The sequence below is a fragment of the Nicotiana tabacum genome, chromosome 11, assembly GCF_000715075.1.
Source record: "Nicotiana tabacum cultivar K326 chromosome 11, ASM71507v2, whole genome shotgun sequence".
In the NCBI taxonomy this organism is placed as follows: domain Eukaryota; kingdom Viridiplantae; phylum Streptophyta; class Magnoliopsida; order Solanales; family Solanaceae; genus Nicotiana; species Nicotiana tabacum.
Genome location: NC_134090.1, coordinates 226,240 through 239,883, shown reverse-complemented (window position 1 = coordinate 239,883; position 13,644 = coordinate 226,240). Strand labels below are relative to the sequence as shown.

The window sequence follows — 13,644 nt, the reverse complement described above, 5'->3', positions numbered from 1 at the left end:
ACCATGAAATCTGTTGTTTTTCAGTTTCGAAACACGATGGATAATGAGCATGTTCTTCTAACCCTTCTCCAGTTACATACCAAATTTGGTTCCGCATCATGATTTTAACTTGTAGCATGTGCCTACCACACATGTCGGGCTATACTACCTACATCATTGGACCAAAGCCCAGTGGCTTATGTCGTTGCCTTTCTTGATGGCCTCGAACCACGAGTTAATATGAACTAGGATTATGTTAAAGTTAGTCATGCTAGCAAGAAAATTCTCCTCTTATATCACTTTACTACCCACGGGTTCCTTTTTCATCGAAATAAATTCTACTCATCACGAAAGACAGAGAACAGTTCTCGAGAGCTAGTAGCATTAGAAGTTTCAAGGTACTTATATATTAACATGCAAGAACAAGAACAACAAACCCAGTATAATCCCACTGGAGAGTAGTGTGTGCGCAGACTTTACGCCTACCTTGAAGGTTACCTTGAAGGTTGAGAGGTTGTTTCCGAAAGACCCCCGGCTCAATACTTATTGTTAGATAGTTATGTAAATAATATGAATTAGTCCTAGTCCCACATAGAATAGGAGTATGATATGTATTATATAAATAGGGCTCATTCTATTATAATTAAATAGAATATCAATAATAGATTTTTCTCCCGTGCATTCTCACACTTATATATTAACATACTAATAATAAATATATAGTAGATTAAAAGTTTCAGGCTGTCACTTGCTGAAACAAACTGATAATGCCAAGGTATGTGCACCTAAACATACACAATTTGCATATACATAGGGTGGACGAGTGCTCAAGATCCAACTAGTCTCGGATCTTGTGACATCCCATACACCTGCCACAAACGCTCAACCCTGCAGGTCAGGGGGCAGACCGACCATAGGTTCGAATCTTGTCACCTTTCTTGTGGATCCTTAACCGGATGATGGGAGTAATAAAGCAAAAGTTTGAAAATGAGCACGAAATGTCATAATTGTTTCCTAATTCATTATTTGCGGATTTTTCCGTTGCATACAATTGCAACAAGAAACAACCACCAGCATATGGTGCAGCACTTGCATTTTGGTGTATTCTTTTTTCTTTCCTTGGTTTTTCGTTGCCTCGTATTCCTAAACAATCACTAATGTGATTCTCCAAAAAGTAGATATCAACTTGCAGCAGTTGATCAAAAGTATTGATTACTTCAAAGAGCAAAAGAGTTTGTTAGTTTATAGATATGTATAGTGTAGTCTTGTCCCACAATGGAAGAGGAGTAATATCTCCTTGTAGTGTATAGCTATAAATAGGGACCTCTTGTATTGTATTTATCATCCAATATCAATAACATATTTTCTCCCGTGTCTTCTCACATGGTATCAGAGCATTAGTGAGAAAAGATCGATGTGCGTCATTCCAGCGTTAACCGGGAAGAAAGAACTAAGTCATCGTGTAATTTTTCCGGTGACCTAAGACTTGTCTAAGTGAAAGTCACTTTTTGTCGGTGTTGTGCTAAAACCAACACCACCACGAGGTAGATCACCCTCCGACTACCAACCCCTAAAATTTTATCCGGCAAAAAAGCCGCCACGCTCCTCCACGCGCCGGCAACAACTTTTCCGGCGAGGGTTCCGGCCATTTTTTCGCGAAACTTCTTCAGGACAGTGTGCCCTCCTCAAAATTCCGAGCCTACCCATCTAATTCAAATCAAATTCCGGCCACTTTTATATTTTTCCGGCGTGAACAGTGACCTTTCTGGCCATTTTTTGAAAATATTTCTTCAGGACAGCTTGCTCGCAAAGGAATTCCGAGTCTATCCATCCTGGTTACAACAAATTCCGACAACTTTGAAATTTTCCGACGAGCTACAGTGTTTCCGGCGTGAACAGTGTTTCCGGCACAGAACAATGTTCTATTTTCCGGCTGCAAACAGTGTTTTTCAAACTATTTCTTCAGTTTTCTTACAGGAGTTACTTATTTCCAATATTTCAAGTTAACCCTACTACTACAAATTGTAGCGACATGGGAACCGATGCTTTGAATAGTCGGATGGTTTCTTTAGCAGAGTATATTGAGTTCCTTCAGTATAAAGCATGTAAGCAGACATCTTCTGAGATAGCTTCTGTTGTTCAAACAGGTAATAGCGTGACTTGTTTCTCCCAATCTTCATCCTCTGAGTCTTGGGTCATTGATTCAGGTGCATCAGATCATATTTCTGGTAACAAATCACTTTTCACTACTATTTCGTATTCTCAATCTCTTCCAAAAGTCACAATGGCCAATGGGTCTCAAACCATGGCAACTGCAATAGGTCAAGCAAGCCCACTTCCTTCCTTACCTTAAGATTCAGTCCTTTATGTTCCCAATAGTCCTTTTAATCTCATAGTTGTTAGTCGCTTAGCCAAATCACTTAAATGCGATGTTTTATTTCTTGATGACCATGTTTTTATACAGGAACGCAGTATGGGGCGGATCATTGGTACCGGGCGTGAATCAAGCGGACTTTATTACCTTATCCTTGCTAAATCACATGGACTCACATCTTGTCTTCCTTCTACAACTTGTCCTGTTACTGAATCACCAGATTAATTACATAAACGGTTGGGACATCCCAATTTGTCAAAACTTCAGAAAATGGTATGTTGTTTATCTCACTTGTCAGCTCTAGAGTGTGAGTCATGTTAGCTCGGTAAGCATACCCGCTCCCATTTCCCTCGACGTCTTGATAATCGAGCAGAATCACCTTTTACTTTAGTCCATTCAGATGTTTGGGGTCCTAGTCGGGTCAGTTCCACCTTAGGATTCCGCTACTTTGTCAGTTTCATTGATGATTATTCCAGGTGCACTTGGATATTTTTGATAAAAAATCGATATGAGCTGTTTTCTATTTTCCAGACCTTCCAGGCTGAAATTCAAAATCAATTTGGGGTTTCTATTCGCACATTTCGTAGTAATAATGCCCGAGAGTATTTGTCTTCCCCATTTCAGCAGTTTATGAAATCTCATGGGATTATTCATCAAACATCTTGTCCGTACACATCTCAACAAAATGGGGTAGCTTTAAGAAAGAATAGACATCTTATTGAAACTGCTCGTACCCTACTCATACAATCTCATGCTCCGTTGCGTTTTTGGGGGGATGCCGTTCTTACATCTTGCTATCTTATTAATCGTATGCCATCTTCAGCTATCCAGAACCAAGTTCCATTCTCTGTCATGCTTCCCCACTTACCTTTGTTCTCTCTTCCACCCCGTATCTTTGGAAGCACTTGTTTTGTCCATAACCTTACTCCAGGAACAGATAAGTTAGCTCCTCGTGCTCTTAAGTGCGTATTTCTGGGTTTCTCGAGAACACAAAAAGGGTATCGATGCTACTCTCCTGACCTCCAGCGGTACCTTATGTCCGCTGATGTTACCTTCTTTGAAACCCAATCATACTTCACAGGTTCAGGTCATCACTTAGATATTTCTGAGGTACTACCAGTTTCATCTTTTGGAGATTCAGTCACTCCAGCTCCACCACCTACAGCTCCAGTTGTAGCTCCACCACCTATAGCTCCAGTTGTAGCTCTACCACCTATAGCTCCAGTTCCACCACCTACAGCTCCGGTTGTAGCTTCACCACCTATAGCTCCAGTTCCTCCACATAATCCAGTTCAACCTTCTGCAATTCCACCACTCTTGACTTATCATCGTCGTCCACATCCAGCATCAGGCCCAGGTGATTCACGCCCCGCATCAGATTCTGCACCTACTGCAGACTTGTCTCCTCTTAGTCAACCAATTGCACTCCGCAAAGGTGTACGATCCACACTTAATCCTAATCCCCACTATGTCGGTTTAAGTTATCATCGTCTGTCGTCACCACATTATACTTTTATATCTTCTTTGTCCACTGTTTCTATCCCTAAGTCTACAGGTGAGGCACTATCTCATCCAGGATGGCGACATGCTATGATTGACGAGATGTCTGCTTTACATGCGAGTGACACTTGGGAGCTTGTTCCTCTTCCTGCAGGTAAGTCTACTGTTGGTTGTCGTTGGGTTTATGCAGTCAAAGTCGGCCCGGATGGCCAGGTTGATCGGCTTAAGGCTCGTCTTGTTGCAAAAGGATATACTCAGATTTTTGGGCTTGATTATAATGATACTTTCTCTCCCGTGGCTAAAGTAGCATCTGTTCGTCTCTTTTTGTCCATGGCTGATGTACGTCATTGGCCTCTTTATCAGTTAGACATTAAGAATGCTTTTCTCCACGGTGATCTTGAGGAAGAAAATTATATAGAGCAACCACCTGGTTTTGTTGCTCAGGAGGAGTTTAATGGTTGTGTGTGCAGATTGCGCAAGTCACTATATGGTTTGAAACAGTCCCCTCGAGCTTGGTTTGGTAAGTTCAGCACAATTATTCAGGAGTTCGGCATGACTCGTAGTGAGGCTGATCACTCTGTGTTTTATCGGCACTCTGCTCCTAATCTGTGTATTTATCTAGTAGTTTATGTTGATGATATTGTTATTACTGGTAATGATCAGGATGGTATTACTAATCTGAAGCAACATCTCTTTCAGCACTTCCAGACTAAGGATCTGGGCAGATTGAAGTATTTTCTAGGTATTGAGGTCGCTCAGTCTAGCTCAGGTATTGTTATTTCACAGCGGAAGTATGCCTTAGACATTCTTGAGGAGACTGGAATGATGGGTTGCAGACCTATTGACTCTCCTATGGATCCGAATGCTAAGCTTTTGCCTGGACAGGGGGAGCCTCTTAGAGACCCTACGAGATATAGAATGTTGGTTGGCAAATTGAATTACCTCACAGTGATTAGACCTGACATTTCTTTTCCGGTGAGTGTTGTAAGTCAGTTTATGGATTCTCCCTGTAATAGTCACTGGGATGCAGTTGTTCGCATTCTTCGGTATATAAAGTCAGCTCCAGGCAAAGAATTACTATTCGAGGATCGAGGCCACGAGCAGATTGTTGGGTACACAGATGCTAATTAGGCAGGATCACCTTTTGATAGACGTTCTACGTCTGGATATTGTGTTCTAGTAGGAGGTAATTTGGTCTCGTGGAAGAGCAAGAAACAGAATGTAGTTGCTCGATCTAGCGCCGAAGCCGAATATCGGGCCATGGCTATGGCGACGTGTGAGTTAGTTTGGGTCAAGCAATTGCTCAAGGAGTTAAAGTTCGGAAAAATCAGCAAGATGGAACTAGTGTGTGATAACCAAGCTGCTCTTCATATTGCGTCAAATCCGGTGTTCCATGAGAGGACTAAACACATTGAGATCGACTGTCACTTTGTCAGAAAAAAAATACTTTCAGGAGATATTGTTACAAAGTTTGTAAAGTCGAATGATCAACTAGCAGATATTTTCACTAAGTCTCTTACTGGTTCTCGTATTAATTACATGTGTAACAAGCTCGGTACATATGATGTGTATGCACCGGCTTGAGGGGGAGTGTTAGTTTATAGATATGTATAGTGTAGTCTTGTCCCACATTGGAAGAGGAGTAATATCTCCTTGTAGTGTATAGCTATAAATAGGGACCTCTTGTATTGTATTTATCATCCAATATCACTAACATATTTTCTCCCGTGCCTTCTCACAGAGTTGTTGGCTGTGAACCTCTACAGACAATTACTCATCAATCACAAAGAGAGACTCCTGGCAGATAAATCATCTTTTCACCAGAAAGCTCTCTCAAAGGATAAACATCATATAGCTCGCAAACAAAGCAGATAGTCCACTTACAGCAAAAATAAACTTGAAAATCTAGTGCCCGGAATGCAAGAGATATCTCCACTATAACCAAAAAAATGACACAAAATGGATGTGCAGCGTCAATTTAAGAGACAGAAAAGATTGAGGTATTCTTCACTCTGAGTTACTTTATTCCAGCAGATAATTTACTCTTTTACCTTGGGAAGTAAGGTTTTCAATATCACTCTCCATTTCCCCAGCACAAAAAACTGCATCTTTGCACTTGTTCAAAGCATCTTCCTCATTCACATTTTCATCATGAACTAGTTGGAATGCTGTTACAATTTTTTCTGGAGTACAGCCAACAGCCAATTTCTGATGTTGAAATTAACAAAACATGCAGATTACCTATACAGCCTTGACAACAAACCAGCATGAATTTTGAGCAGAAAATATGCGTTTGATACTCACAATCCTTACTGAGTGAGCATCCTTTTTCACAACTTTGATAGGATTTGAGCTCTTCCCATTGCTTACTGACGGACCAGGAGTCTTGCCCAACACTTCGTCTTTAAGATTCTGACCCCTGGATCCAAAAACTTTTCTCTCTTCCCATATATTAACCTGATATTACCCGGGAGGAAAAAAAGAAGAAACCAAATAGGAAACAGAACGGAATAAGAAAGTAGTGACATGGGCTTCGACAGACAGTAAGCTTAAAATCAACAAAACAAAAATAAAGAGATACGGTGAAGGAGTTTCTTAGTAACTGCAGATCTAATAGCACCTTATCTTAATAAAACAAGATGACATGTCAAGTGTTTCACCCCACTTAGGCAGCTTTAGTTCAAGCACCAAGGCACTAAGGTGTGCTTTTCATCACCATGAGACCAGGTTCTAGACAAACTTTAAGGGGGCTGTCAAAGATGTGAGATAGTCCAAGCATTGGAGTAGAGTGAAACAGTGTTCTACTTGTGGCTTTCCCACATGTTACAAGAATTCTAGAGGAATTCGAAGAGAATGTGAGTGGCTTTCTTCTAGGATTCATGGCCTAATTAGCAACCATAGTAAAACATTTTAGGAATTAACTAGATGGAATTAGATTGACACCGCACAGCCTTTTTTGAGTTCGGTTAAACAGGTGTATAATTGACCCTTTTTCTTTCTATTGTCAACAACAACTTAACCACGTAACAACAATAAAAACAATGCCCCTTAATACTAATGGGTATGAGCGACTTCTCAGACTTCAATGCAACAGTTGGCACTACTCGAGTACCACCAGAAGGTGATTTTAGAAAAACTAGCAGCAGAATACGACCCAACATAACTATTTGAGGTTCTTTAGGCTTGTAAAGCCTGTTACAGACTTTATCTCTCACTGCTGGTAAGAATATTGCTCTAGTTACATAGTGAAAGAAAAATATAAAAATCTTATGAGCGCGCAAGCTGGCTCAGACACAATCGTCATACATAAATAAATACATCTAATGACAACACTGGGTCAATTCCATGCCTTCACAAAGAAAAAAAGTTTGAAACTAAATGTTAAAATCTTGACCTGCATGCATGTAGCATCATAAACTCAATATATATATATCCGCCCTTACATCATATTCTATCATTTTTAATTTGTTTGTTTTTGGATAGAAAAAAAAATTTGATATAGGAAGATGAGTAAAAAAACAACTTCGGCAAATATTTCTCGCTCCTTTCTAAAGCACAATGAAGGGAAAGAGAGCTTTCTCAGTTGTGGTATCCAACTTTCCACGTAACAGCAGACTTTCAGTTGTGGTAAGAACCAAAAAACAAGGTGACAGAAGAGCTTCATCATAAGGCCGACTTCCAACAACACAAATATAATATATATATATACACACACACACACACATATATATATATATTATATTTGTGAACCAAAAGTAGCTTCACACAATTTTCCTAGCTTCAGGCTAACTGATGCACAAGTTGATTTCTCATTTGTCATTAAGCACTAACTTAACAACAAACAAATACACCTACCAGAAAGCAGAAAAGGGATTACCAGTCTAGAAGCCGCTTTCTTCCCATTTTCATCACCACTTTCATAAACATGCTTCACAGACGTGGGAAGGACCTTCCAGAACTCATTAACAAACTCACTGCCCTTGCGCCGACTATTCTGCAGAATATCATTGGCTAAGTACAGAAATGAAACACGTTGCTCCCGCTGTGCAGATCTGAACAACTTATCCCACGTTTCAACAATCTGCTTGGCTTTCTTACGATATGAAATGCACCACCTTGACAAAGCTGATAAAATGTTAAGAAGATCATACCAAAGCTGAAAGAAACACTCTACATCAAAAATAGCCCTTCATGATACCAAAAGCTTCTTAAAGACAAAAAGAACAAAGTTTCTGCTAGAAGTACCAAAACAGACTGCATTGCTGACGTCCAGAGTATTTTGAAAAAAATAATACTCCCTCCAGTTGTCGTAGCTTTTGTATTTTGGTCATCATTGAATAATATTTCCCGAATAGATAGAAGTTATACTATTTCTACTACATAAGATATCGTCAAAATAAAATTGTACCCATCTAGTTAAGAAAATGGACATTGGGCCTTACTCAAACCTAAAAGCTAGTTCATGGGGTGAGGATTAGCAAACATCATATAATGAGACAACAATAGATTATATCAACCAAATGTGGGATACTTAACACTCCCCCACACACCCAACACTGGCTAACCCAGAATTGGAATCGGTATATCTCTAATACCATGTTTAAAAAATGGACTTTTTAAACTAGCTCATGAGAGAGGATTGCATATGACTATATAAGGAGACAACTACCCATTCCCCAAAGCAATATGGAACACTTAGCACCTCTCAAATGATCTTTTCATTTTTTCTTAATCAGTAAATAAAAAGGTTAAGTACATTGACTTCCACTATAATTAACAAAACTCACACTTATCCTCTAGCTTAAAAAATCACATTAGCCTCCCTCTAAAATAAAAAATCCATGACAACAGAAATAAGATTAGAACAAAAATATGCTTGATTAGAACTATTGACCAATACTAGAAGGATTTCATAATTTAATTATCCATGATTGTTTATGTCTCTAGCGTGACCGCCTGATGAAATTTAGAGGGGAAGTGGGGTAAATGGCTGATACTACTGGGCACATGGTATTCTAGATTCACAACAATGACCAGATTTATTGTGTTTAAATAGCAGAACATTGCAAAAATATTACTCCTCCGTTTCAGTTTAAGTGAAACTTCTTTTTGAAATTCAAACTATGTAGACTTTGACCAACATTTTGAAATGCATTTTTTCATCATATTGACATTAGAAGAATTGCAACTTATAGTATTTTTCGTATAGTTTTTGAATATCTAAATTTTAACTTTAAAATATTGAGTTAATCTAATTCAATTAAGCTTCAAAGATTAGTCAAATTGACAATTAAAAAGCGAAAAGGTTCACATAAACTGGAACAGAGGAGTATATGATATTCAACGATATTCTCTACGTCATAGTAGGAGAACAATTTCTTGACTTCATGTGCTATATTAAGCTAGAGCCCCTATTGCTAAATATCAAGATCAAGCCCCAAAAAAATTCCTAACTCCTTCTTAGCTTTTGTTTCTTTAAATAGTACCAGAGCAATAGAGAGCTTGGGTTAGAAGTCTCATACCCACCTAAGAACAAAGTGTTTCTATGTGCCAAGTTCAATAAAAAAGAATATGTTCACACATGAGGAGGCGTGTTAAGAAATAATTAAATAAATAGAAGTTTTTCTTCTCTAACAGCTTAACATTGTAGATGAGACGCCCAATTAATTCAATATGGCATCATTACCTCTCCGATCTAGGGGGAAACTCAAATAGCACCTATCACCCGCAACTTATGGACAGCCTAATACTACATGCTCGACTAAGTTTTCTTGTCTTTTTGTATCTTTGGCAGTCAGTGCCACTATTTCTCGCTCTCCCGTCTCGCGTCCAACGTTACTTTTTTTTTATGACAAGCGGCGCATGAAGATAAATAATTATGAGTGCTTGGCGCAAAGCATAAAACTTCCAATAATATTACTAATATCATAAATATACATCATTCATTTATCATTGTCCACGACGAGTTTTCATATTCTAAAGATGCTCAATAATTACGAGTTTGGAGGATGGAGGTAGTCTGAAGAAGTAATAGGGAGAGGTGATTTGGCAGGACATGACGCATCTTCAGCTTACCGAGAACGTGACCCTTGATAGAAGGGTGTAGGGGTCGAAAATTAGGGTAGAAGTGTAGTAGGCAGTCGAGTGTCTTTCCTTTCATTTAAGTAGTGGTAGCGTTATCCTCGTATTTCCATATTCCTAGATTTCTATTACTACCTGGTTGGTTTTGCTCTGGTTTTTCCATTATTTTGTTGGTGTTACTGCTTCTTTGACTTTTTCGCTACTTTGTTTCTTTCTCTATTCTGTTGTGAATGATCATGCAGCTTGCTTTGAGTCGAGGGTCTATCGGAAACAGCCTCTCTACCTGCACAAGTAGGGGTAAGGTTGCGTACACATTGTCCTCCCCATACCCCACTTGTGGGATTACACTAGGTATGTTGTGGTGGTGGTGGTGGTGGTGGTGTTGACGAGTTTGAAGGAATGGGTTTTGTTTTATTAGAGAGAGATTGAGAAAAGATCATAAAAAGATGGTTTCTAACTTTCTATTATTTAATTCTAAGAGCATATCCTAAAAAGAACATGTTTACTATTATTTATCCTATTAGTTTCTACTTAAACAAACAAACAAAAAAGTCAAACATTTAAAAAGAAAGTGTCAACTAATGTGTCGTGTCAATGTACTCAAGTCTCTTTAGACTAAATGCAAGCAAAAAAATTTGCTCTCACCGGAATTGGAACTCTCGCCCAATGGGAGGAAAAGATGGACCTTTTCCACTGGCACTTTATATCTTTACCATTTATTATACATATACACATAGATTTCCCGGCGAAGCTTGCGGGTGGCGTGCCACCCCGAACCTACTACATAGATCCACCTTGATCTTGATCACTACGTCACCCTCATCAAGATGAAGCGTCTAATTGGACAACCGGGCTAAGACCAAACTCAATGCAACGAGCGGAAGCACAAACTTACCGAAAAGATTTCTATCGAGTACATTGACCCACACATGGTGTTTTCTCTCCTCAGCTCTGATACCATGTGACGAGAGAGACAAGTAAAAACTATTTGTCTTGGTGAATAAAATTCACCGGCAAAAAAAAAAAGGCTTCTCGTATTGGAGTTGTTAGCCTCTTTGATAAAGTATATTGCCTTCAACTTTATACACAATAATCTGCTAAAGATGCGTCATTCATGAATTTTTTTTAAGATGAATCTTGCCACATTCTTGGCAATTTTATGTTAGAAATTTTCCCTTTCTAAATCAGCCACTTGTTTGACCCTTTAGTTCAAGTAACTTAGCTAACATCTGGAAATATCCATTTTATCGATGTATTAATTCTAACATCCAACTTAATTAACTTTATAATTTACTTTCTAAATAAATTTGCTCACCTAAACTTATAATATAGCATTTAGCATATTTGAGACGAAAAATAAAAAGTTTAAGAACCTAATAGCGGCATGGTGACCTTTGCTAATATTAAATTTTACCCTAAACACTTTCAGGCGGTAATAAATTTTTACTTACCAAAAAAAGTTTATCTTAAACACTATGTTCAACTAAATATTAATTTTTATACAGAATTCCTAAATACCAATATAACAATTAATTGCAAAAATTAAGCACTATTAACATATTACATTTAAATTAAGATGCGCTTCTATAAGTGTTATGTACAAAAATAAGATTTAAGTCATAAAATTTACAAGAGAAGTATTTATTTATGAATTGTCTCTTTTTAATATATAATATGGTGAGAGCGAATAAGACCTCTTTTTAGCTGTATTAAATCTTATTTTTGCGAAGTAGCAGTAAAATGGTGCAGAAATATGTACAACAGGGTCACACAAGCTCACAAGCTAAGGTAATTTTTGAACCAGAGGCGGGTCTAGAATTATCTCAATTTAGAAGAGAGATAAAAATAATTATTTACACTAAAGAACGAAAGCAAAAAGGATAGCAGCTAACATAGCAAGTGGATACAAGTGACAGCCCCAGCCCTTAGGTAGTTAAGTCAAGGAGGACAACTACTTTAGGATTGAAGTGCCTAAAATAGGCACTTGTGAGATTTTACTAGGTTGTTGTTGTTGTTGAAGTGCCAATAACAATGCTAGTAATAGATTAAAGCTGGAAACGGGAACATAATCCCCTGCGCTACCATGTCAAATCCCAAATTACTCATCGGTGAATTCTGTCCCAAAAAATAATCGAGTAACATATGCATGAAGTATAACCTTCATAAGCAAAAAGGATACATTCTATGCTTTGCTGTGAACTGTTAAGCTTAGACAACTTTTCAGCCAATAGCTGGCCATCAAAAGCATCGTCACCCATCCTCCAAGTAAAGTTATTTTTTGGGTTATTAATCCCTGCTAATACCAGATAAACATGAAACACAAATATTAGGAAATCATTTTTACAAAGAATATTATCAAAGAGAGCAGGTTCCGAGAATTAGCAATTAGGAAACCAGGAAATCATGTCCATTTAAAGATAAAACTAAGATGAAACAGACAAAAGAAAAGTAGGACTGAACTATCAAATTGAAGGTAAAATCATGAAATAAGCATATTCCACATTTAAGAGCCAGCCAACCCTTCAATCTATGTTATTAAAGACATTCATCAAGTCAAAAGTTTGACATTCTCTTAATTTTTTTGCATCTTCCAATCTTTGTTTCGGTAAGAAAAGAAATCTGTACTCATAAACAATGAAGACGAAGAAGAGGCCCAAGTCTCCTCAAGCAAAACAAGACATCAAGTAAATTAACTAATTTTCCGCTTAGTGGTTGGACCCCAGAGAAAGCGAAAAAGAAAAACAAAGAATACTTTCTCTTTGTATAATAAGGAACAAAGGATTACTCCCTTATATTGTTTTTCTGAGTAATAATGCATATTAGGAACATATGATTACTGTTTTAAAAGCCAAAGGCTGTAAGATTATGCATTTTACTTTGTCCGAACAAGTATGAGCACCGGAGGCAGTAGGTTAAAGCTTTATGGACTTCTTTATATATACGTGAAATATCAATAACAATGTACATGATGTAAATTTAGAACATTAAAAATACAATCACAAATAAAGGAATAAGCAATAACAACAACAACAACAAACCCAGTGTAATCCCACATGCGGGCTCTGGGGAGGGTAGCGTGTACACAAACCTTACCCCTACCTTGAAAAAGTAAAGAGGTTGTTTCCGATAGACCCTTGGCTCAGGAAAGATAAAAAGATAAAAAGGAGAGATTTGTTAAGTGACCACAGCTAATAAAAAATAAGATATTCATCTTTTTATTGAAAAAAAAACTACTAGACTACAAGAAACAGAAAACATTTCAACCTTTGTCTCGTTTTGGATAAGAAGAAAACTTTTCGATCTAATAAGGCATCGAGCAATTTTTCATCCCCAAATTAAGTTCATAATTTTCTCATCGCTCTTTTTCTATAAATTGAAAAAATATCTTTAAAAATCATCAGTATAATATCACTATGCGTAGTCTGGCTGTAAATAGAAACTTTACGGTAGCTGAATGTTTCTCTAGTGATGGATGGCACTTGCAGTTGAGGAGATTCAATGGCTGGGAAATCCAGGAGCTTACACTTTTACTGGATTCAGTGTTGTCAAAGACGCACTTAAAGCGCGCTTAAGCCCTAAAGCGAGGCTCAAAACATGTTGAGCGCTTCCCCTCGCTTTGCGAGCGCTTCAGTGTCGCATCAAGGCTCTAAGGCATATTTTTCTTGCCAATGAGTGTAATCCTGAAAATGCAACACTGAACAATTGATATT

The 13,644-nt window shown here is 38.0% G+C and overlaps 1 protein-coding gene across 2 annotated transcripts in view; it reads right to left on the bottom strand.

Annotated features, from left to right (window-relative positions):
• LOC107765362 (uncharacterized) overlaps positions 1–13,644 on the bottom strand; it is a 40,162-nt gene that overhangs the window by 24,137 nt on the left and 2,381 nt on the right. The window contains exons 4-7 of one of the 2 annotated variants that reach the window (XM_075224595.1): positions 12,114–12,230; positions 7,731–7,978; positions 6,158–6,310; positions 5,905–6,061 (exon numbers count right to left, since the gene is read on the bottom strand). In XM_075224595.1, the coding sequence (XP_075080696.1) occupies positions 5,905–6,061; positions 6,158–6,310; positions 7,731–7,978; positions 12,114–12,192 (637 nt within the window). In that variant the 5' untranslated portion in view covers positions 12,193–12,230. The remainder of the gene's footprint in view (positions 1–5,904; positions 6,062–6,157; positions 6,311–7,730; positions 7,979–12,113; positions 12,231–13,644) is intronic. The other variant, XM_075224594.1, reaches the window with a different exon arrangement.